The 24,204-nt window shown below is 32.5% G+C and overlaps 3 protein-coding genes and 1 long non-coding RNA gene across 8 annotated transcripts; 3 read left to right on the plus strand and 1 right to left on the minus strand.

Moving 5' to 3' along the window:
- The first annotated feature begins 317 nt into the window (after positions 1-317).
- Positions 318-7,394, plus strand: NADK2 (NAD kinase 2). 4 transcript variants are annotated; one of them, XR_016343978.1, is made up of 9 exons: positions 318-554; positions 663-914; positions 1,996-3,957; positions 4,566-4,687; positions 4,779-4,920; positions 5,018-5,242; positions 5,410-5,550; positions 5,658-5,759; positions 6,910-7,394. XR_016343978.1 is itself a non-coding variant. In XM_022912357.2 (9 exons), exons 2-9 carry the CDS (start codon positions 687-689, stop codon positions 7,111-7,113), a joined length of 3,060 nt encoding a protein of 1,019 aa, XP_022768092.2. In that variant the 5' UTR covers positions 334-554; positions 663-686; the 3' UTR covers positions 7,114-7,394. The 4 variants fall into 4 exon arrangements, 2 of the variants coding, with proteins under 2 accessions (XP_022768092.2, XP_022768091.2); XM_022912357.2 differs by having other exon boundaries at positions 334-554; positions 5,476-5,550; XR_016343977.1 differs by lacking the exon at positions 318-554 and having other exon boundaries at positions 601-914.
- A 400-nt stretch (positions 7,395-7,794) lies between these two features.
- LOC149520529 (uncharacterized) lies at positions 7,795-11,971 on the plus strand. The gene is made up of 2 exons (XR_016343980.1): positions 7,795-9,226; positions 11,491-11,971. It is a non-coding gene; the product is annotated as an uncharacterized LOC149520529 (long non-coding RNA).
- An 80-nt stretch (positions 11,972-12,051) lies between these two features.
- LOC111312261 (1-aminocyclopropane-1-carboxylate oxidase 5-like) lies at positions 12,052-13,828 on the minus strand. The gene is made up of 3 exons (XM_022912366.2): positions 13,386-13,828; positions 13,068-13,279; positions 12,052-12,976 (listed from the first exon to the last, which is right to left on the minus strand). Exons 1-3 carry the CDS (start codon positions 13,485-13,487, stop codon positions 12,379-12,381), a joined length of 912 nt encoding a protein of 303 aa, XP_022768101.1. The 5' UTR covers positions 13,488-13,828; the 3' UTR covers positions 12,052-12,378.
- A 7,421-nt stretch (positions 13,829-21,249) lies between these two features.
- Positions 21,250-24,184, plus strand: LOC111312264 (amino-acid permease BAT1 homolog). 2 transcript variants are annotated; one of them, XM_089764605.1, is made up of 7 exons: positions 21,250-21,468; positions 21,666-21,845; positions 22,140-22,259; positions 22,432-22,623; positions 22,737-23,042; positions 23,222-23,318; positions 23,528-23,700. In XM_089764605.1, the coding sequence occupies exons 1-7, from the start codon at positions 21,349-21,351 to the stop codon at positions 23,548-23,550; spliced, it is 1,038 nt and encodes a 345-aa protein (XP_089620731.1). In that variant the 5' UTR covers positions 21,250-21,348; the 3' UTR covers positions 23,551-23,700. The 2 variants fall into 2 exon arrangements, with proteins under 2 accessions (XP_089620731.1, XP_022768117.2); XM_022912382.2 differs by having other exon boundaries at positions 21,256-21,468; positions 23,136-23,318; positions 23,528-24,184.
- The last annotated feature ends 20 nt before the right edge of the window (positions 24,185-24,204 follow it).

A 24,204-nucleotide genomic window follows, 5' to 3' on the forward strand; every position in this document is an offset into this window, starting at 1 on the left:
ATATTTAAATTAAAATATAAAAAAAGCTCAAAAAAGAGAATTTATTGAAGTTCCTTTCTTTATTTTAATAAATGTTTCTTTATTTTTTGGTCTATTAGATCTTTTTAATCTTCTTGTTGTATTTATATATTCAATTTATATACACCAAATCAAATGTAATAAAATGTTTTTTTTTTCTCATTATTTATAACTTATTTTAACAATTGTTATTTTTTTTATTTTTTGTAATTTTTGTTAAAAATAACATTTATGTTTTGGTAGAAGCAATCAAATCTCTAATCATATTCGGAGATTTACAATTTTTATTTCTAAAAAAATGGCTATAGAATTTGATTGGGGGAAAAGAAAATTTCATAATTTTCTATTGGTCATAGAAAACCAAGAAAATAAAAATTGCAGGCTAGCCCCTACAAAACCTAAATACATCAATTCAAAAGGAAATAGACAAATTTCCAAATCACAGAAAAAAAAAATAAAACAAGAAGGCACCAGAACCACAACAAGGGCCAATAGTAGCAATCCAAAAATCCAAAATCTCGACGTTTTGCTTTTCGGTATTATCCACAACTATTTAATTTTTTTCTCATCATGATCATCTACACACACAAATACTAATAAATAGTTCCCAACTTAAAAAAAAAAAAAAAAAAAAACACACCCAGAAACAAATATTAGAACTTTCCCGTATGGTGGAATGTTTCTACGTGTGCCACGTGCCTATCGTCGACATGAAGAGGTTATCTCCGGTGGCCGGACTGTCATCACCCCTCAAGTTCGATAGAGAGAGCAAGGTGTTCGGGTTTGGGATTGGGTTCGGGTTGAAACGGAAAGCGGTGCTAAGGAAGAGGCTGAAGCTTGTAGTGAACGCTGAGTTATCCGAGTCTTTCTCTGTCAATCTGGGTTTGGACTCTCAGGTTTATTTTCTTTCAGTTCATTCTTTCCTCTCACTTGGGCTTTTTTCCTTAGTTTTATGTCAGTTTCAAGTTTACCATGTTATTTAAACAAATATTGTTCGATGAAATGACCGGCAGAGTCTTGGGCTGATGTTATCCAATTTGTTATTACTCTAATATTATTTTTGGTGAAATGATTCTGGTTTGATCAACAATGTATTTTTAGACATTGCAATTGGTCCGTGATTTTGTTTTAAAGCATCTTAAGCACAATAATGATCTATGACTTCAATACGTGGCTGTTTATAATCTATTGGTTTTCATATGTTCTGAATGATTTTGATGAGGTTTTAGTTTGTTGTATTGATCATTGTTTGTTCTATTTCTCAAAATTTTTTGGTAGTTGATGTTATTTGATTTCATCCTAACTAAGAGTTCAGCACTCTATCAACATACCATGTGACTGTTGGCTGTGAAATTTCTCAAATTTAAATTTTGTATTATAGTTCCTATCTCATTTAAGTAAAAAAAGCCTGGCAATTTGTGTTGCCGCGTGATTCTTTAGTTTAACTGAAGTAGCTGGTTTTGTTCTCTCTTTGTTCATTGTGTCTGTTAAAATACACAATATCAATACTGTTTCTGAATGCTCCATTAGGGTTTATTTAGTATATGAATGAAGAGCAGCAAGTAGTTTTAAAGAAAGAGATTGTCTCTTGATTCTCTCAAGCATTTTGTTGAACTCATGCTGAATTGGATACAGTGATTATTGCTATTCCTTTGTGACAACGAATCATGTACTCCAGTGAATTAACTACATTCTCATTATGCATATCTGTGGAGTACAGTGAAACAGCAATAATGATTGCTCAAGATTATCCTTCTGAAAGCGTCTCCTTTGTTTATACCATGTCTTTTTCTTATGATGCTAATGATGGTAACTAGTAGCAAGTACATCTGAGTTATCTTGCTACATTTTTCTTCTTCCCTGGTGCAGCAGACTACACTTTTTTTTGGCTTTTCTCCTTTAATGCGTACTTTTTAAAGAGGTGATATTGAATTCTGTTTTTTCTTGCATTATTTGACATTGCTTTATTTGGAGTAGAAGACCATCCAGTCAAATGATGCATCACAGTTATGGTGGATTGGTCCAGTTCCTGGGGATATTGCTGAAGTTGAGGCTTATTGTAGAATTTTTAGAGCAGCTGAAAGGCTCCATGCTGCTTTGATGGACACTTTATGCAATCCATTGACAGGCGAATGTAGTGTTTCATATGATTTTACACCAGAGGAAAAACCATTAGTAGAGGATAAGATTGTGTCTGTGCTTGGTTGGATGCTATCTCTTTTGAATAAAGGAAGAGAAGATGTTCTTTCTGGAAGAGTCTCAATTATGAATACTTTTCGTGTGCCAGATATAAGTGTGATGGAGGATAACCTTCCACCACTTGCTCTTTTCAGGAGTGAGATGAAGAGGTGCTGTGAGAGCTTACATGTTGCTCTCGAGAACTATTTGACACCTGACGATTGTCGAAGCCTTCATGTCTGGAGGAAGTTGCAAAGGTTGAAGAATGCTTGTTATGATTTGGGTTTTCCACGCAAGGACGACCACCCGTGCCATACATTGTTTGCAAACTGGCAACCTGTTTGTTTGTCCTCCTCTAAAGAAGAGATAGAGTCAAAAGATTGTGAGATAGCATTTTGGAGGGGTGGTCAAGTAACAGACGAAGGTTTGAAGTGGTTGATTGACAGAGGATTCAAAACTATTGTTGATCTAAGAGCTGAGACTGTTAGGGATAACTTTTATCAAGCAGCCATGGATGATGCTATTTTTTGTGGGAAAGTTGAATTTGTAAAAATTCCAGTTGAGGTTAGAACTGCACCTTCAATGGAGCAGGTTGAGAAGTTTGCATCTTTGGTTTCAGATTGCAACAAAAAGCCCATTTATCTACATGGTAAGGAAGGAGTACGGAGAACTTCCGCAATGGTCTCTAGATGGCAGCAGTACATGACTCGCTTTTCATCTCAGTTTGTCTCAAATCAGTCAGTGAGTCCCAGTGATAAATTGTCACAAGATGCAGATGGACCAGGAGAGCTTCTGGCATCTTCCAGTACAGAAGAAAAGCTCAAGTTACAAGAGACAAATGAGTTATTGCAAGAGAGTTTGAATGTGATTCACAGTTTGAATGGAGCGTATCATGAAGAAGTCTTCTCAGACAGTGATAAAGATCACAGAATTTTTGGGGCCAAAAATGACCTTATTTCTAGCCAAGTTACAACTTCTGGGGATGCAGTTGATAATGTGGAAGGAGCTATGATTAACATCTATGAGAACACTGATCCTCTAAAGGCTCAGATTCCTCCTTGCAATGTTTTCTCCAGAAAAGAAATGTCCAGGTTTTTGAGGAGTAAAAAGATCTCTCCTCCAATGTATTTCAGTCATCAGCTCAAAAGATTGGAAACCCTGCCTGTTTCAAGACGGACTTCTATTAGAGCAACATGGGAAAGTGAGGTGTTTCATGCTAATACTAAATCACAGCTTGCGGAGACAGGAAGTTCCAACAAATTGCTTAGTGCTAAAAATCAATCTCAAGAGCGTAAGAGCACTGCTGCTGGCAGTGGGAAGTACATGAATGGGGCTAGTTATGCTTCCAGTAGCCCAAATGTTAATGGATTTCTTGAAGGGGAAAGGTACTCCATGACTGAAACCAAAGTCACAACTTTAGATGGGAATTTCAATGAGCACAATACATCTACCTCTTCTAGCAAGAGCCAGAAGAGCAATGGAAAGGCCTCCTCATATTTAAGTGATGATGAATTGGGGTCAATTGAGGGAGATATGTGTGCTTCTGCGACTGGTGTGGTAAGAGTGCAGTCAAGAAAGAAAGCAGAGATGTTTTTGGTGCGGACAGATGGGTTCTCTTGTACAAGGGAAAAGGTGACTGAATCCTCCTTGGCCTTCACTCATCCTAGCACCCAGCAACAGATGCTTATGTGGAAATCTACACCAAAAACTGTATTACTGTTAAAGAAGCTGGGGCCTGAACTAATGGAAGAAGCTAAAGAGGTACAATTTGAAGATTTTGTTTGTCCATGCCAGTAATTTCCTCCTTACACATTGAAAACTAACTACGAAACTATTTCTATTTCATTGTTGGTGTGCTGGAAAAACTAATCTGAAGCTGGAATCACTTGAGATTAGCATTTATAGTATCTGTGATGTTGATGGTGCAGAATGTAGACATTTGTAGCTGTGATGTTTACATGCTTGAATTGTTCCACCTATGAGGGTTTTATTTGAGTTGGTTTCAGTTTTGAGTCCTCTTATTATTATTGTTGTTGTTGCTGCTGCATTGATTAGTCCATTATTAGCAACTATTTAAACGTTTTCAGTATTTAGTGCTGGAATTATCAAGAGGGGTGGGGAAGTTGTTGGGTTGAACTAGTAATCTGTTGTTAAAGGTAAGGTGTGGATAACATCAGGTGATTGACAAGGATCATTGTTGGTAGGAAGTTGATGTAAAGCAACATCCTCCAAGTCTAACTTGAGCAATGGTAGTTTCTTGAACTGTCAGCTGGAAGTTTATCTCACTTTTATCTGCAGTTGATAGCATATATGCAGTTGCTTGTTTGATATGCAACAGTTGTAACTGCATTTTTGTGTTTGACGTGCAGGTTGCTTCTTTCTTGTATTATCAAGAGAAAATGAATGTCCTCGTTGAACCTGACGTCCATGACATATTTGCTAGAATCCCTGGGTTTGGATTTGTTCAAACCTTTTATAGTCAAGATACCAGGTACCTTTTTGATTTATTGTGTAATAGAGTTGATAGTCCAGTATTCCTCAGACCTGATTGGAATCCTACTTGTTTTATGCTCTTATGACAGTGATCTCCATGAGAGGGTTGATTTTGTGGCATGCTTGGGTGGAGATGGAGTTATATTGCATGCATCAAATTTATTTAGAGGTGCTGTACCACCTGTTGTGTCATTTAATCTTGGATCTCTTGGATTTCTCACTTCCCACACTGTAAGCTGCTCAGCTATGTGATCTTTGTTAATGGATATTGGATGTCCTCAGGATTGCCCATTTGTCTAATTTTTTCTACCTCTTTTGATTGATATAGTTTGAAGACTGCAGGCAAGACTTGAAACAGGTCATTCATGGTAATAACACAGCAGATGGTGTTTACATAACTCTTAGAATGCGCCTAAGGTGTGAAATTTTTCGAAATGGTAAAGCGGTTCCAGGAAAAGTATTTGATGTCCTAAATGAGGTCGTTGTTGATCGGGGTTCTAATCCATACCTTTCTAAGATTGAATGTTATGAACATGACCGGCTTATAACAAAGGTTAGTTAATTATTTTCTATGACAAGGAAAGGAAAAAAAAATTTAAGCCTCAGTTGTTAGATAAGCAGTGAGTTATATCTGTTATAACTAATTTGACACCTGTTATCACCAGCAAAAGCTATAGATTATTCTATGCTCTAAATGTTTAAATATTTTATCTTATATAGGTTTAGAGGTGGTCAATCTTTTTGTGATTTTTCCAAGCTTTTATTTAATTAAAAATGTGCCTTAAGGTGCAAGGTGATGGAGTCATAGTAGCCACACCTACTGGGAGTACTGCTTACTCTACAGCTGCCGGAGGTTCCATGGTACGTTGTCCTTTTAAGTTTCAGAGATACATATAAGGTTTATTCTATGTAGGCCATTTTGGTATCATGGTTATTCTGTAAATAACAATAGACTGTTGCTAATGCAGGTTCATCCGAATGTTCCTTGCATGCTTTTTACACCTATCTGCCCGCATTCCCTCTCATTTAGACCAGTTATACTTCCAGATTCTGCAAGGCTTGAATTGAAGGTAAAATTATTCACATAAGGGAAGGCCACTCATAATTCATTGTAGAACTTTCTTTCCCATCTAATTAGAATCTAGTGAAATTCTTTTATGCTTTGGTTTAAACTAGTATACAATTTTTGCTTAAATTGATCAAACTAGGTTAATGTTCTATGTTTCCAATAGATATATCATTTCTCGTGTTCTGTGTTAGAAAAAGATCATTACTTTTTTTTGTTGTGCATTATGGCTCAATGCTTGTCAAAAGATTCTAACAAGGGAAGAATACATTTAAGTTCTTTGAGTTGCTTGGTCTATCAATCCTCTTAGTTTGTCATCATATTATCTACATTACATAGGTGTAGGTATGATAGTGTGTGTGGATGGGCATTGGAGTCTGCTTTTCTAACCTTCAAGTGAAACGGTTGTGGTGCTTTTCAAGGATTTGGCGTTACCAAATCTTTGCTATGTTATTTGAAGATTCATTTATTGCTGTTTGCAATCCCTGATTAAACTTGTTATGTTTCATTGTTATATGAGAACAAAAGTCGTTTCTGTGCTGTACTTGGCTGGAAGTTGCTTGTGGGTACAGTTGTTATTAAGAAAGATTAGTAGAGTGTTGCCTGACAAACCATCAATTGGCCAGTTGGACTCTTGTTTGTAACTATTTTTTCATTTTCTTGGGTTTTGTGATTTTTTTAAAACAAGGTGTTTGCTTTAATAGAGAATTAGATAGAAAAAGACAGTTTAACTTTCAGGGTTTACTGGCATGGCATTCCAATTTTGAGAGCTCAATACCTCATTTGATGTTACTTTGTCATCCCTTCTCAGTAATGTCTTACTAATGGCTATATTTGATGTCAAAATCTCAAATAGCTTAACGGAAGTAAATGTGGAGATTTACACAAATGAAGTTGTATTTCTGAAAATGCTTCTCGTTTTTGTTATAAAAGTTACAGTCTGGTGGAGAGTTGTGGGTTTCTTTTGCTGAGGCTGAGGGCATTCGCTGCTAAACCAGGCATAAAAAATTGTATGAATATGCCACATTTTGTCGGAGAGTTAATTAAGGATGACATCACTGTACCTGTATCTGAAGGCAATTTCTTAGCCAAGTTACCAAAATCTTTTTATGTACATTATATAAAGCATTGAAACGTTGTTTGTGGTTTCACAGATTCCTGACGATGCTCGGAGTAATGCCTGGGTTTCTTTTGATGGGAAGAGAAGGCAACAACTCTCACGAGGACATTCTGTCAGAATATCTATGAGCGAGCACCCCCTTCCAACCGTCAATAAATCTGACCAAACAGGTGATTGGTTCCACAGCTTGATTCGCTGCCTGAACTGGAATGAGAGATTGGATCAAAAAGCCCTGTAAGGCTTCTGACATTGGGTAGGAAGTTTCTTCATCTTCATGGAAATTGCTGTACAGATATAAATTGGAAAGAGTGAAAAAAGTTTAATATACTAATAGTTAATGTTGTTCATTACCAACATAGGCTTTCCCATGAAAATAGAGTTAGTCAATTTTTACCCGTGAATTTTACAAATACTCAGTTACGATACTTACCTCACGAATTTGAAATTTAGCATCGAATGTGCTGTATCGAAGTCGTAATTAGTCCTTAAATGATCAATTACTTGTAAATCTTTCTGGTAGTTTTTGGTACAGATTTTAGTTATAGAGGATGGTTCCTATGGCGATCTAATTTTATTTGGATAAATTGGCCATGTTGATTTCGATTTTAAGTTAGACGTGTCAATTTCGAATGATTTGAACGTTTTAATTTAATAAAATTTATTTTAATTTTGTATTAAATATTTAAAATTCATGTTAAGATTTTAAAATTATTTTATGTGGACTGAAATTCTCTTAATCAAATTTTGAGTAAATTAGGCTTAAGGTTTTAAAAAAGCTCAAGTTGATTATTCCAGTCCAACTTCAATTTTGAAATCCAAATTTCAATTTTGGGTTCACTGTCAATTTTGGGCTAATTTTATGAGTTTGGAGGAAAATTGAAGTCCAATTCTAACTTAAGGCCTATACTCAATTTGGATTAATAAAAAATTACCAAAAAGAAAAAAATCTCGGTCACATGGCAAATAGTTTTCTCTAGATTTTTTCAGTTGCATGCCCACTTTTAACTCTGTTTGTCACCCATAAATTCACCCTTGGATCCTAGCACCGATTTAGTAAGCTCCACTATCCCAAATGCAGAAGCCACTGCTGTCCAGTGTAAGAATACTCCAAAAACCACAATTAAACTTTCTCAGAGGCGTGGAAGGACTCTGATTCTGGATTTGGGGAATAAAACCCACAACACACACACCATGGGAAAAAAAACACCAAACAAAAAAAATTTTCACACAGAGGAAACAAAAATTTTCGACTCTGCTTATAGCCAAGACAACCCTTGACCCACCACCAAAAAGACCGAACACCACTGCTTCCACCGTGATTGCCCACTAGCCCATACCTCGTCAGAATTATCTTAACCAAACCAGCTTTCAACAGATCCGGCCACCCCATTCTCCACAAACCATATTACACCACCATCAAAAACAAAAAAATCCCACACCTAAACTGCCCATGACAAGCCTCCATCCAACAAAAATAAAAAAAACCAGTAAAAAACCTTTTTACCATCTGTTCCAAATTTCTCAAAGCAAAAAACCAAAAAAAAAAAAGAAAAACGAGTCCTCACTGGATTAGGGAGGAACCCAGCAGTAATAAACCAAAAAAAAAAAAAACCCAAAGAGAGTTTCGGTTGAAGAAGGGTTTTTTTAGCAAGGCTTTGCGTCTTGGTTGGAGAGGGAGAATCAAGAGAGAAAGAGATGGTTTTTGGATTGTAAGTGGCGTTGTAAGCAACGGTGATGTAAACAACAACGGCATGAGGTGGCTCCCGACTGCCTGCGACTTTTGGACAATCGGGATCGGTGAAAACAAAGATCGAAGAGGGAGGAACAACATATTAAAAGATCAGAAGGATCAGACGGTGGGATTGTGATTTTTAGCGGTTTGAAGTTTTGGGTTTTGGCTTAGATCTAGAAACGTGAAGGTTGATTTGTGAAAAATGAACGTTGGATTCGTGATGAGGAGACAAAAAGGAGCTCGGGGCTCAAATTGGAAAGTCTAAGAATGTCAGCTGTCGGCGAGCGGCGGTCCGACCACTGGCCAGAGGCTTGGGTAGTCTCTTGGCTTTTTTTTTTGGGAAGAATATGGATTTTTTTTTGTAGAAAAAAAAGGAAAAGATATAGCTTTTAAAAAAAATGGTTATTTATAGCGTTTAGAAAAAAAAATGGAGAGAGGGTTGACTGGGTCAAACCCAACCCAAGACCCTAGCAGCCCGTGCCCACAAGACCCATCCCGACTTTTCGCGGTTTTCCTTTTCCCTTGACCCAAACCCAGTTTGACCTGCCTCTTGGAGTTGGGCTGCCAGCTTGACCCCTTTGTTGGTGTTTTCGGTCCAATTTTAAAAGCTCCTTTTAAGGTATATTCTTTCTCTTTTATTTATTTATTTTCTTAAGCCCTTGATTATTATTTATGTTTGTAAACATTGTTTTAGCATTTTTGAAAAATAATAATAATAGTGATTGTAGTCAATAATAAAATTGAAAATACATTTTTTTGCAAATTAATTTGCTTATGGATGATTAGTAAAATAAAAATGAACATTAAGTAAAAAGTGAATGGTAGTAATTTTATGATTTTAAAAATGATTTTCTCCAGAAAAAATATTTTTATGGAAACAATATAAAATGACATTTTAAATGAAAAAATAATATTGAAAACTTTGTATAGATGTTGAGGAGAATTCAAAATTGTGTGTGTGTTTTTTTTTTTTAATAATTTAAAATAATATTTTAAATGAAAAAATAATATTGAAAACTCTATATAGATGTTGAGGAGAATTCAAAATTGTGTGTTTTTTTTTAAAAATAATTTCGCTTAGATATTGAAAAATTAAAGAATTAAAAACAACAAAAAAGTTAGTTAAGTTAAATTAAATTAAAATTTAAAAATATAAAGTAAAAAATTTCATAAGTAAATTAAATAACTAATAAAATTTATTTCATTTTTAATTTTTAGAAAGAAAATGATAATAAGTAAACAGGAATAATATATATATATAAATGATTAAATGGGTTGTTCTAATTTTTAGTCTTCATTTACATAATTTATTTGTTTCATTTTGCATAAATATAAAAACTGTTAAAGAAAAATAAGAATTACAAAAACCAAACTTGTTTTGAAAGTTCGTCTAAATGTTAGATAGAGATAATTAAGGAAGTTTGGGCTATTGATAATTTTAATTTTTCTCATAAGAAAATAATAATAAAAAAAATTCTTCGAAATCCTAAAACTTCGGAACTCTAAAACCTCGTGACCCTAAATTCTAAATCCTAAAATCTCGAAACTTTAAGCCCTCAAAATCCTAAAACCTTAACCTTAAAACTTCAAAACCTTAAAATCCAAAATCTTGAAACCCTAAAACACTAAATCTTAAAATCTCAAAACTTTAAAATTCAAAACCTCAAAACCATCACAAAATTTTAAGGATTTGTATGAAAATCTCATGAAATAGTTTGTTCCTAAATGCCGCCTAAAAGATGAGGTATTTAAGAAATTTTATTTTGTTAAATTTTTCATACAATTCCTTAACCCAAAATAATAATAAGATTAAACAAAAAAATAAAAATTTAGACCTCAAATATAAATAGTTACATCTAAATTCTGTCTAGATGTTGAGAAGTCAGGGTGATCTTATTATATCTAAAAACTCGATATCAAATTTGCATTTCATCATTATGCATTGCATTCATTAGTATATATGCATTTATTTATTATTGTTTACGCTTGTTTTGTATATTTATGCCTTTAATTATTGTTTGTTAGCTAATATTATCATCACTAATTTTTTCGAATAAAAATGTTTTATTTTAAAAAATAATTTAAAATGTGGAAGTATAAAACAAAACAAAAATAATATTTTGAGAGAAATAATTTTTAGCATTCTGCCTAAATGTTGGAGAGTTACTGAAAATTATCTTTTACAAAGAATGCTATTTTCAGTTTTATGAAATGTTATAATAAATTTTAAGTGAAAAAAATTATCTTTAAATTCTGTCTAGATATTGGAGGATTTTAAGTAATTCTTTAAACTAAAGATTTTTGTAATATTCCTAAATAAAGGACTAATAAAATTGATTTTCTTTTTTGTTTCTAATAAAGGAAATTATTATTAAATTTAAAGTCAAAATCATTTTATCCAACCTCGAAGATAAGACAAGATTAATTGGTATTGATTTATGGGCTCTGTGAGAGTATTAATTTTTTTTTTTTTGGTATTTTAAGGGAGGCAAAGCCCTACAACAAGAGAGTAGGGGAGAAGATTAGGGTCGAACACAACCTTGGTGTCTTCTAAAGGCTTTCTTTTTCCTATGTGATACGAACTCTCTCTCGAATTCAATCTTGTTTTCATAAATCAATATTATTTTTTTGATAAACTTTAAACTTATTTTATTATTTTATTAAAAAAAAAACACTTTCGATAACTAATCACACATAATAAAAAAAATATGATGGCTCTCTTTATTTTATTGGATTTTCCAAAATTTTATGTTTTAGACGGTCGCAAGACCGTTATGACAGTTCCTTGATGTTGAAACTATTTCAATTGTCCATGCAGAGCATGATGCCTGACGTATTATAAGATGACTTTGTTATTGACTGGAATTGTTGCATGTTTGATAGGGCTCTTACCTTTTGGTACTTTACCAAGGATAAAAAAGATGGAGCTACCCAAACTTACAGAAACTACCCTTCAGTTCCTCTTTTTCATTTTGATCACCTTCCATTACTTCTGCCTAGTTAACTATGAACCAAGGAGATTTGGGATACGGCTTTCAGCCTGGTGCAGTTATGCTAGTAAAAGAATATAGACATGGCTAAGAGCAATTAATCTGTCGGTTGGTGCCTCTGGTTGGACATAGATTTCCTGGTCATATTGCAGCTTGATAAATTTTCTGGAGCATAGATTTCATGCACTGAAAAGTGAAAACCATCCACCTCACAATACGCCATAGATTGTCATTTTCTTTTCCATTTTTTATAATCTAGCTAGAAAATCTGAGATTAGACTGATAAATTTTGGTCCTCTTTCCTCTGTACGAACTGGAACTTGCATCTCAGTTACATAATAAATTAGAAAGAAAACAGAAACTCTTTGATCGTCTTTTCTATGTGCTGTGAGATGAATGTCTGTGGTTGCATCTATTTTCTCTGAAATAATTGTGAAAATTAAATAATAAGAAGTCAAACAGGAAAGCTTTTTCTTCAAATAAAGACTGAATTCATAAAATACATATGATTCTAATTTACAGAGCCATGAGCATCCCATCATGTTCATCACCCAGAAACAGTCCAAACTCCTAAAGCAAACATCCTAGTCATATAGTAAACTCACTTGGAGCTCTCTATCCTTCCCTCCAATTTTATTTTTAAGGAAAGAAAGGGCTTCCTCTTTAGGCATGACTTAATTATACAAAGAGCCATATAACAAGAAGAGAAACTAAAAGGTAACCAAAAAAAATAAATAAAAAACACATCATTTTAATGTTTTAGCTTCTTACCTTCTTGCTGTTACATGGCCCTTACAGCTTGGAACCTTGGTTCTTTAGGGAGGAACTTTTGCTGAACATAAATAGACATGTAGTCACCAAAAACAAACTTGGGATAAGTTTGTTCCACTTCTTGGTTTGTTTTCTCCAGCAGCTGTGGTGCAGGAGCAATGGTGGCCTTAAGGGATGGATTATAAAATGAAGCAATTGATCTCCTGTTGCCATCAGTGGAACTCAAAATACGGTGCCAAGCGCTCTTGTATCGGCCATTGCTCAGGACCTCTATCTGATCACCAGTGTTGATGACAATGGTATTTGGCAAGGGCTGGACATCAATCCATTGCCCATCTTTCAGGACTTGAAGGCCTCCTACCTTGTCATCTTGGAAGAGTAAGATCACACCGCCTGCATCAGTGTGAGCTCGAAGACCATTCACTCTCTCAGGGTGAGGGCATGGTGGGTAGTGGCTCACCTTGGTGCCAAAGAAGGCATTCTCGCCTTCTCCATCATTGAATGCATTCTTGATGTATCCCTTTGGTAAGCCTAAGTTTTCATCCATTACTTCCATGACCTTCTCACCCAATTTCTTCAACTCAAATCTGTATTCCTTCATGGTTTCCCTACCATGATAACGTCAACAAGTTAGAATGTTATATCCAGTCATAAGCAAGCATTTAATGAGTTAAGAAATGATAGAACAATATTGCTTACTGGAATCCTGGTGTTTCAGATGGCCACTCATTGTCATCCAAGAGGATAATGACATCCTCCCAGTCCACATTCTCCAACTTTTCACCAGTCTCATTCAGCAAATTCACCAGCTTTGAGTTCTTGAAATTTTCTTCCCTTTCCAGCTTATAGAACTCGGATGAAACCTTCTTCACTCTCTCCAACAGCTCCTCTGAAATCCCATGGTTCACCAGCTGCAACAAATAGGATTACACACCTTAAGAATTTGCATATATAGAGATATACTAAACCAAATACCATTATTTCCTATATATGTGGTTAATGATAAGAAAAGGGCACCTGAAAGAATCCCAATTCCTCGCATGCATTTGCAATCTGAGCCAGTGTCTTGGCCCTCTCCTCACCATTGAGCTTAGAGAAATCAATCACCGGAATTGCCATTGAAAAAGTGAAAAGTAACGAACGTAGTGGGAAAATGGAGGAAAAGAGAGTGGTGCTTAAAGCAGGGAATGCTGAGCCAAGTTTTTAGTTTGGTGGTTAACAAGGAAGAGGGTTGGCCCTATTTATAGCAAAGCAAAAGCAAGTTTCCCTCCATGTTGGATTTGTCAACCCCTTTTTGTTGAAATCTCTTTCTTTCTTGTTTCTCGAAATAGCCGTCGGGGTGAGGTGTGGGACGGTGACACAATCATTTATAAAAACAAGGTCAATGCCTACTGCTAATCCAACTCAAACCATACTTTCTCTCATGGGTAATAATATTACTAATAAAACTTTAATATGCCTAACCATTTCTTATGATTAAACTCTTTTATTATCATTAATATATAATCAACAAAATTCGTGTTACTAGTCGTCCTTCAAATTTCAATGTAATAGATTGAATTGAATTCAAATATTCAATTATTGATCTCGTAATCATAATAATTAAATACAATGTGTTATTTTCACCAAACGTCGATGCATTTGTCAAATGCATATAATATTTGGAGTTTAAAATTCAAATAATCAAGGCCAGGTGGCTTGCTCAAGTGTCATTCATGTGCAATATGTTCTCTTTCTTTCTCATCATAAATTACTTAGACGATGAAGTTTTCTTTTTCTTCTTTTTTTTACTTGTAATTTAAATCTTTGCCGACTACTCACCATTTGCCTTGATGTATAATGTTTTGACTCCTCCCCTTGATCTTGTAGGCTGTAGCCCCCATTGCCATCTCTCACCTCCTACACAAGAACATGCTGCACTGTTATACATGTAGCCATAGTTTAAGGGTTAAGGAAGGCAAAGCTGAAGACTATATTATATTATAAACAAAGCTATCATCAACCCCTTTATTTAATAATGCTTTGTCAACTCCATTGCATTATATTCAAACAAGCTTTCCCTTTCTTACTTTCTTTTTTCTGTCTTTTTATCTTTATTCTTAATTGGGGAAGGTTTGGGGATATATAATTTAATAATCAACCTTTCAATCCTGAAAGCTAAAGTCAATCTTTAAATATCAAAATCTTTATTATATATCTTTAACATTCACTTTCTATGCTTTCCAAGGCTTGTATAAATTCACCTATACTTTTTTCTAAAATTAAATTTATTATGTAACATAAGGCCTATGCTCAGAAACTTGAATTTTGGATCATGACGACATTAATTACTACAATGGTAAAATTAATTACAACTATCGATCCATTACTTCTATTAAAGTTTGTGCTCATTTACAAGGATTTTAGAAAATAAAATGTACAAAATACACTAATATTTACTTAATTATAGTTAAGTAATAACGATATATGGAGTTAAGTTGGCATTAATTGGTGGTATATTTTTTGTAGGGTAGAGGATTGATCTGTAATTGAAGCTTCTCCACTGCATGAATAGTTGGCCATTTTCTGATCTTGATTCCAAAAATGTCCGAATGTTAGTGTACAGCTCTGAGAAGACAGGCTAAGGGCGTCTGAAGAAGAAATTAGCATCATAAATTTAATTATTTCATTGCTATACTTGTTAGTACCTCTCTCTCTCTCTCTCTAAAAATAAGCATTTGTCAAATATTAATACATTGATCAAACTCTCAAGATTTGATGCCTAATTGGCATCTTTTGGATCTTACGATACACAATTACTGCTGCATCATGCGCCACGCTGCATGATTCTTACTCGTTGTTCTCGACCTCTAAGCTTTACCTATACTACATTATTTCACTGCCTTTTGTATGCATAATTTGATTATTTTTACAAAGAAAAGCTTAATTTCTTAGTAATAATAAGAGAATTAATGAAGTTGTCACTTGGACTTCGTTTATAACGTTAGACTGAGATTTGCATAAATATTTTTGGTTCGAGAACTTCAAAGGTTAATTCATAATAATATATATTAAGGTTGTTGTAATTAAGCTGGAGTTAATTAATTAATATTGAAGACAAATAATTCAACCCGTGACCATGACTTTAAAATTTAATTAATAAATTGTGAGTATTGGTAATTAAGTAGAGATGGAACATGGGTTTGTTGGTCAAATGTCAACTTAATTTGCAATTACAAAATCTAAATCACCATAATTAAAAAAAGGTACAACTTGTACTAAGTACTAACTAACTAAAAAGACTCTTCCCCCAGTCCACCAGTCTCTGAAGCAGCTACCATAATATTATCATTTCTCCTCTCGGCCAATCTATTAAACACCAAATCAATCTGCAAAATTCACTTTTAATTTCAAAATTAATTATTTTTGTGTTTTCTAATATCTCTTTCTTTAATCCTTTTATCATGCAAATAATAAGGTTGAAGTTGTTGGCTTGGGCTTCATGTAATATATCTTATTAAATGGAAAAACTTTGGGATAAATAAAAATGCAGGTTGCATTTTTTTTATTATTCTTGAGGTTATTGTTAGGGATTGATTCCCCATCATGATTACTGAATTTAAAGCTGAAAGGGTTTAAGGTACTAAATATATAGAATATTTTTATGAAAATAAAATTAGTTAATGATGTTTTTATATATTAAAAAGAAATAATAAGTCTTTAACTTGTCTTTGGGTGCATAAATTACCATTTTAAAGAGTTAGGAACATGGATTTGATCCCTTCTTGGGCTTAACACTTCCTGTCCTCGCATTTGATAATGTTTTCTTAAGCTAATAATTAATTTAATAAATTGGCAAAAAAAATCCTAAATAATCTAATGAATGCAAAAAGAACACAATAAGCAACTTCTCTTAACTAACAACAGAAAACAGCTTAAAAAATTTCTCCTCATATCATATTTAATTAACTAACAATAATAGCATGAAATAAGAAATTATCATAATTGTAGTAATTATCACTATATATTAATATTTAATTTGAGGCAGCCATAGATTCATTCCCCCAAGACATTGTTTTTGGATTGGAAGCGCTTTGGGAGAAGTGTGAATTGAATTGAGCAATAATATTAATTGCATGAACTAAGGGTTAGGGTTAAAATTAAATTATTAATATTAATAATTGAGTAATATATATTATATATATAGTGATTCCTTTTTCCATAGCTTAAAATCAAAGAAAGTCTCTCTTCTTTCACTTCACATGGTGCTGACTAATGGGTGTCTCTGATCAGAAAACATTTGTTTCCATGATAAAGAAATGGTCTAGGGAGTCTGTACATTGATTTGGTTTTCTGGTCTTATATGTCTTCCACTTTTTAAATTTAATTGAGCTTGTTTAAAAATTATATCTTCTTATTTAAATAAAATTATTTTTAATCGATTTAATTAAAGAATTTATATGGGCTTTGCTAACGTATGCTATGATGACACTTTTTAAAATTAGTTAAATATTATTTATATATTAAATGTAGTAGAATAAATTTAATGAGATAAATTTCAATATATTGAAACAAATATTGCCTAATATAATAAATTTAGTCATATTTAATATGTAAGACGGTAGATAAGAATGGATGATAATTATTTTATATTATATTTAGTTTGTATCTAAAGAGATTGATAAAATTGTAAGGATGATTAGTATCATTTTGATATAAGATGACTTAAACTTTCTAAAGTAGAAATAATTATTTTTAATTCAATTATACTCTTAAAAATTATATTAATAATTCAAATTGTATAAACTTTGAGGAATGATAATTTTGATCAATAAATAAATTATTCTCTCCTAATACTTGCGCAAATCAAACATAAAATAAGATAATATTATTTAATTTAATCTTATTCATAATATTATTTTATCATATCCTATTATAATCTTTTACACCAAACACTTCCTTAAAAAATGTTCTTAAATTTTTTTTATTCGAAGTAGTTAGAGACTGAGTTTTGATTATTGGAAGTTCAACATGTTGTATTTAGGTTTGGGGATGACTAGTGAAATCTAATATGAAGAGAAAAACTTAGTTAAAACACTTTTAAAAGGTTTCTAATGATAATAGTTTCCCTATTTAGGTGCAAATGAATTTTTGAAAAAAATTATCCTCGGATACAATACCTAAAATTGAAGAAATTCAATATACATTAAGAAATTTTTGAACACATTTGAACCATGAATCAGCAAAATGAGAGAGAGAAACAATGAATTTATTTGGAGAGATTGAATGTAAATGTATGTTAAAATGAATGTTAATGGAAGTATTTATAATATAAGCTTCAATTGGTGCTAGAAACATTTTTCATGAATAAATATATCTTAATTAAGTGAAGAATCACCATTTTTAGAACGAAGTATCATATTTGATGGATAGTAATATTATTGAATTTTTAGCAAGGGCATTCGAATTTTATGAATCATACGAATTGTCCATCTCATGATATTTGGGTATTAAAGACAAATCTTCAGACATATTGCTTTTAAATTTGATCATTCAAATTCTCTTCATTTGAATCCCTTCAACTTCAAATATCATTTCTTCAACATAGATGCAAACCATATGATTTCAAACCTTTGTATTTTGTAAAAGATACTTAAAATACTTTAAAAACATATATTTTGATAAGACATACATCACAATATTCTATCAACAAACTATACAACTTTTGATAATATTGGATGGGGCATTTGGACGAGATATCTTATTTCAATTAAGGTTTTCAAAGGTCCAAATCTTCCATCTTTTTACTACATATGACCCATCATAAAATATAAAATTCAAAAAAATAAAATATCAACTTATTTAATTTTAATATATATATTTTTTATATTTTTATTTTATTAATAATATCTATATATTTTTATAAATCTAATGATATTCAAATTGTATATTTGATTTATACATATATTATTTTTAATATCATTATTCTTCTTTTATAATTTTTTATCACATCAAATTCCGATGAACTAAATTTTTTAAAAAAATTATTCAAACAAAATAATTCCAAATGCTAACATTTTAAAATAATGCATTTTATAATATCTTCTTTTCAAATTTTTCAAAATTTTAAAATTTTTCATCCAAATGCACTCTAAGACTTGAGACTTGTTAACAAAATTCAATAAATTTTTGGAGGAAAAAAAAAACCTTTGAGATGGTATCGATATTAAATTATATTTATTTATAATTAATTAGATTCATAAATATTAAATATTTATGAACATTAAGTTCGTGAATATTAGATTCATTTAATTTGGATTTAATTCATTATTAATTAATAATAAATATAAATCTAGATTTAATTTTAAATGACACGAAATACAAAATATATTTATTCACAATAAATTGAGTTTATAAATATCATAAATTCATTAATATTTACATTCATGAGTAGTTAAAGTACATTAATTTATAATCAAATAAGATAATATTTGGCATGAAAAATTAATGATATTTATATGATAAAAATAAAAATAATATCTGACATGATAAACAACTTAAATGATGCTTATATAGCAGTATCCACATGGCACAATATTAGAAACATGAGAAAAATATACGGAAGTAAGGTACATATATTTATATATATATTATATGTGATTGACTATTGATTAATTAAATTGTTCAACAGGGTAACTAAATTGTGCCGGCCAATGTGATAATAAAATAAATAAATTCAGTAGAAAAAATTATGAAAATCGATTGGTTTTCTAACTGCCCAACAACCGATTAAGGGTTTCGTAGCCATGCCGCAATTCGAAAATTACATGCCGAAAAGTCAGCCAGGATTTAATTAATTTGGTGCTATCATTAATGTTAATGTTTTCATGAAGATGGAATTTTGCAAACTTAATTCAATTAACATTTGTATTTGACTAAAAAGAGGAAGCTTTTCTTTTTTTAAAAAAAAAAATTTTTGAAAATTGTCAGCTCGAAAAGACTTAGACTTGTAATATGTGAGAATTCAAAACATATAAAAACATTTCTTTTAAGCAACGATTTTTCTCAAAACTAGTAAAATATTGGTGTTTTTTTTTTTTTTTTGAAATATGTGGACGAAATTGAAAATTTGAAATCTAACTACAATATGTTTATTCAAATATCATTATCGTGCATGCATAATGTTTGAAATCTAGCAAGCAAGCCATTTAACTTATAACTAACATAATGTCTTATTAATTAACGAAGACAACTAATCTCTTTCACACATTGTCTCATTTTAGTCGGCTTTCATAGAATATATATATATATATATATATATATACTTTTTTTTAAAATAAAAAATTATCATTTAAAAATTAAAAAAAAATTATACGCATTGATATTTGAAATCCAAATGTATAATTTTTTTTCGTTTATATAATCACTTTCCTAACATCTTAAATTAGTAATAGCATCTCAAGTTCAATTCCAAATGAATTACTGTTTTATAACCAAATAATAATTACCCACTCTAATTAAACAATTTAATTGGCTACTTTCATACCATATCTCATACATATATAGATCATTGATTCGTTGTTCATTATTATATGTAAAATTTTGTTACTTAAAAAACAAATATTATAAAGGGTAAATTTCACATATACTTTGTGTGGTATGTAACTTTTTTGCTTACATTTTTTTATAAAATTTTTTTTCTCATTTATAATTTTATGAATCATTTTCGTTATTAGAAAGAGTAACAACATTAAAAAAAAAGAAGATAATTTTGTAATTTTATTAAAATTTGTTTGATTTTTAATGTTGTTACATCCATCTATTAATAAAAGTGAATAATAAAATTATAAGTGAGAAAAATTTTTCATAAAAGATATAAATAAAAAAATCACAAATAAAATAGAGTGTATGTAAAGTTTTTCCTCTTATGAATGATGATAGTGATACAAACTTGAACAATAATGACCCAATTAATTCATGAAGTAGATGTTTACGTTTAAAAAATTAAAATAAAATTTGGTTATCTGACCTAATCTTGACTCACTTGATCGATATGGAAAGAAAATCTGCTCTTTGAGAAAAAAATAAAATAAAAAACAAGAAATTATGTATTGCCATGTTAGCCTTTTACTCGTGGCCGCTAGACTGACAAGGGTTGCAGGATTAAAAAACAACCAGGCTTAAGCCCCAATTAATAGGCTCAATACTCAGAGCTGACAAGTATGCTCCCAATCTAAGCCCAGTGGAACCGAAGTCTGATAATGAGATTATAAAAAATAAGGGTAGGATAATTAATGATTAGAGCGGTCCTTCTTGTATCTGTGTTGTATTTATTTTTTAAAAAATATATTAAAATATTAAAATTATTATATTATAATTCGTGTGAATATGTTAAACATAAAATATATTATTTAATTTTATTATAATTTTAATTTTTTTTATTTAGTTATTTTTTATATCGTGTCTGCATAATACGAAGCTTGAAAACAAATGAATTTGTTTGCGGATTTAGAATCCGTCTCTCAATCATAAACAATAAATAAGATCAAAAGGACCGGAGCTGCCATTTCAATCTATTGGAAGTAGGTATATAAAAAGGCAAGCTGACAAAGGAAATTCCAACTTTGGTTAATTATTTTATAGTATTTGGACAAGTGAAGATCAAAACTTTCAAATGCTTTTGTTGGATTATTCTGGTCATTACTTGGACTTAGAAACAGATAAATACAAAGAGCAAAGCCGCAATCACTGAAGAGTCAAATAAGCAACAAAGTTCCTTTTGCAGGGATCCTATAACAAACAGCACCAAACAGAAGCTTTCACACTGCAATTGCACCGATGCATTGATTTTCTACTTCGTTGACTTCACGATTACCGATGGACTTGAAAATGATGACTTATTCAAAACAATAAGTTCTCCCAGAGCTATTTACATAGACTTGGGTTGTTTCCTTATATCATCACCTGAACTAAAACACTTTTTTATAGCTAGTTTTGGCAGATGTTCAACATGGATTTGAGAGATGAAAATGCTGCGGTGAGCCATACCACCTTGGAAATGGATTCTGGAGAAAAGCGTCTTAACGAGCTTGGATACAAACAAGAACTAAGAAGAGAAATGGTTATTAGATATATTGATTACTTCTTTATGCCAAGTTTTTTTTTTTTTTTTTCTTTTTTCTTGGTCATTTGATTTGGTTTAGGGAGTACCCAAAACTCCATTTGGTGTCAACCAACAATGATGCTGGTTTTTCAGGGATGTTTGGACTAGTGTTTTTATATATTTGCATTTATTTTTTCATTTGTTTCTCATGGCAGACTTTGTTCAAGACACTTGCAATAACATTTTCAAGCATGGCAGTTTTCACTGGAACACCTTTGTATGGCCCAAGCTTGAAGTATGCAGGGCCTGCAAGCATGATATGGGGATGGGTGGTGACCACATTCTTCACTTGGTTTATTGGAATTGCAATGGCTGAGATCTGCTCTTCTTTCCCTGTAAATATATACTTTCCTCATGCTTTCTTCCTTTAGCTTTTGTTTCCTTGAGAAAATAGCAAATATCTTTAGCAACTAGCATCTATAACACAATTATAGAGTGATTCAACATTTTAACAGCAACAACTCAATAAATACATCACCTAAAAATTTAAACTTTAAAGTTGAGTGACTTTTGTGCAAGATAAAAATTTACAAAATATACATATTTTCAAATCATGTGGAGTAGTTTAGACTGCTATTTTTAAGACGTGCATGGCAAGTGAAAATGACACGGTTTTGAACATCTAACAGACAACTGGTTCATTGTACTTTTGGGCTGCACATTTGGCTGGACCTAAATGGGGGCCATTTGCATCATGGTGCTGCGTTTGGCTGGAGGCTATTGGTCTCATTTCTGGAATTGGCGCCCAGGTACAATTTTCCAATCTTCTTGGCATGTGTTTTGGGGACGAATTCTTCACCATAAATCCCTGAATATTGAGCAAGAGCAATAAATAAATAAATAAATATGCATCAGAGTAGAACCTTCCAATTCCGAAGATGGAGTTGTTTCTGATTCATTAATTCATTTATTGAACACAAGGCCTATTCAGGGTCACAGGCATTGCAGATTATCATTCTTCTGTCTACTGGAACCAACAAAGGTGGAGGATACTTTGCTTCTCGAAGTGTTTTCTTGTGCATGTATATGTGCCTCACAATCATATGGGCAGTTCTCAACACCTTTTCTTTACGGGTCATCGCAATCCTTGATATAATCTCAATATGGTGGCAGGTTTGTAGTTTGTTCTCTGCATCAGAATTACCATTACATTGTAAAAAAATGCAGAAGACTTAGCATGGAAAAGCATTTTAATTTCATTGATAAAATTGTAGCAATAAATGCAGGTGATTGGAGGCTTGGTTGTGATCGTAATGCTTCCTCTGGTGGCACGACCAACACAACCAGTTTCTTATGTGTTCACTCATTTTGAAACATCTCCTGATTCAACTGGAATAGCAAGCAAACCTTATGCAGTGATTCTCTCTGTACTCCTTAGCAACTACTGCCTATATGGCTATGACACAGCAGCTCATTTGACTGAAGAAACCAAAGGGGCTGATAGAACTGGTCCTATTGCCATACTTTCTAGCATTGGACTCATATCGGTATTTGGGTGGGCTTATAATTTGGCTCTTACATTCAGCATTAAGGTATGGTTTTCAGAGTTACCTTTTTTATTTTTTTTGGGATTTCTTGGTAGTATTACTATTAAGTTGATATTCCAAAGTGTGATTCTATTGCAGGATCCAAACTATTTGTATGATGTGAATAATGAGACAGCTGGGACACTTGTTCCGGCACAAATAATCTATGATGCATTCCATGGCAGGTTTCAGAATTCTGCTGGAGCAGTAGTTTTTCTCTGCATTATTTGGGGATCTTTCTTCTTTTGTGGACTTTCGGTGACTACCAGTGCAGCCAGAGTGGTAAGCAAAACCTTCCCTCTTGGGAGTCGCATGCTTGATCAATTTAGTTGCGAATGGACTGTAATTATCTTTACTGCCAAAAACTCCATCTCTTCTGTAGTTACAAACCTTGATGACCACAACAACGAAGGCTTTACCAGTCTCATTTTTTCAGTTACTCATTTCCATAATATCATGCATCAATAGATAGTGATTTTGGTTTCTTCTAGGTATATGCCTTATCAAGGGATAGGGGGATCCCATTCTCACAAATTTGGAGAAAAGTTCACCCAAAGCGTAAGGTTCCAACAAATGCCGTTTGGCTATGTGCGGCAATCAGCATCATTCTCGGCCTACCAATCTTGAAACTTGATGTAGTATTCACTGCTATTATATCTATCAGTACAATAGGATGGGTTGGTAGCTACGCTGTGCCAATCTTCGCTAGACTGGTGATGGATGAGAAGAATTTCAAACCAGGACCGTTTTACTTGGGTAGATCAAGCAGGCCAGTCTGCTTAGTAGCCTTTTTGTGGATATGCTATACCTGTTCAGCCTTTCTACTACCGACTCTTTATCCTATCCAATGGAGAACGTTCAACTATGCACCGATTGCCCTGGGTATAGTTTTGGCATTGGTGATGCTTTGGTGGATTCTGGATGCAAGAAAGTGGTTTAATGGACCTGTAAGAAATATAGACATGCAGGTGCAGAATGGAGATAGAAATGCAGTCTGATACCTTGAAGTAGAAGCAATATTGCTTCAGAATAGCTTGAAGAAGATGTCATGGTCGTATGGTACGGCAGCTTAGCATTAAGGGATCTGTAAAAGATCGAATGCCAAACCGAATATATACATAAGTCATTCAATTAAACCTACATACGTCTCCAGGATAAGAAAAACCCA

The sequence above is a fragment of the Durio zibethinus genome, chromosome 1 (assembly GCF_047325235.1).
Source record: "Durio zibethinus cultivar Kanyao isolate XHJ-2024 chromosome 1, ASM4732523v1, whole genome shotgun sequence".
Classification (NCBI taxonomy): Eukaryota; Viridiplantae; Streptophyta; class Magnoliopsida; order Malvales; family Malvaceae; genus Durio; species Durio zibethinus.

What these genes read in the sequence shown, in the direction of transcription:
- NADK2 (XM_022912357.2), top strand. Translation starts at nt 687, where the DNA reads ATGGTGGAATGTTTCTACGTGTGCCACGTGCCTATCGTCGACATGAAG. An exon ending in ATCTGGGTTTGGACTCTCAG is followed by an intron (nt 915 to 1,995) that starts GTTTATTTTCTT and finishes TATTTGGAGTAG; the next exon opens with AAGACCATCCAGTCAAATGA. An exon ending in CTGCAAGGCTTGAATTGAAG is followed by an intron (nt 5,760 to 6,909) that starts GTAAAATTATTC and finishes GTGGTTTCACAG; the next exon opens with ATTCCTGACGATGCTCGGAG.
- LOC111312261 (XM_022912366.2), bottom strand. Translation starts at nt 13,487, where the DNA reads ATGGCAATTCCGGTGATTGATTTCTCTAAGCTCAATGGTGAGGAGAGG. An exon ending in AGGAATTGGGATTCTTTCAG is followed by an intron (nt 13,280 to 13,385) that starts GTGCCCTTTTCT and finishes TATTTGTTGCAG; the next exon opens with CTGGTGAACCATGGGATTTC. An exon ending in TCTGAAACACCAGGATTCCA is followed by an intron (nt 12,977 to 13,067) that starts GTAAGCAATATT and finishes TTATCATGGTAG; the next exon opens with GGAAACCATGAAGGAATACA.
- LOC111312264 (XM_022912382.2), top strand. Translation starts at nt 21,349, where the DNA reads ATGTTCAACATGGATTTGAGAGATGAAAATGCTGCGGTGAGCCATACC. An exon ending in AAGAACTAAGAAGAGAAATG is followed by an intron (nt 21,469 to 21,665) that starts GTTATTAGATAT and finishes TTCTCATGGCAG; the next exon opens with ACTTTGTTCAAGACACTTGC. An exon ending in TAATCTCAATATGGTGGCAG is followed by an intron (nt 22,624 to 22,736) that starts GTTTGTAGTTTG and finishes CAATAAATGCAG; the next exon opens with GTGATTGGAGGCTTGGTTGT.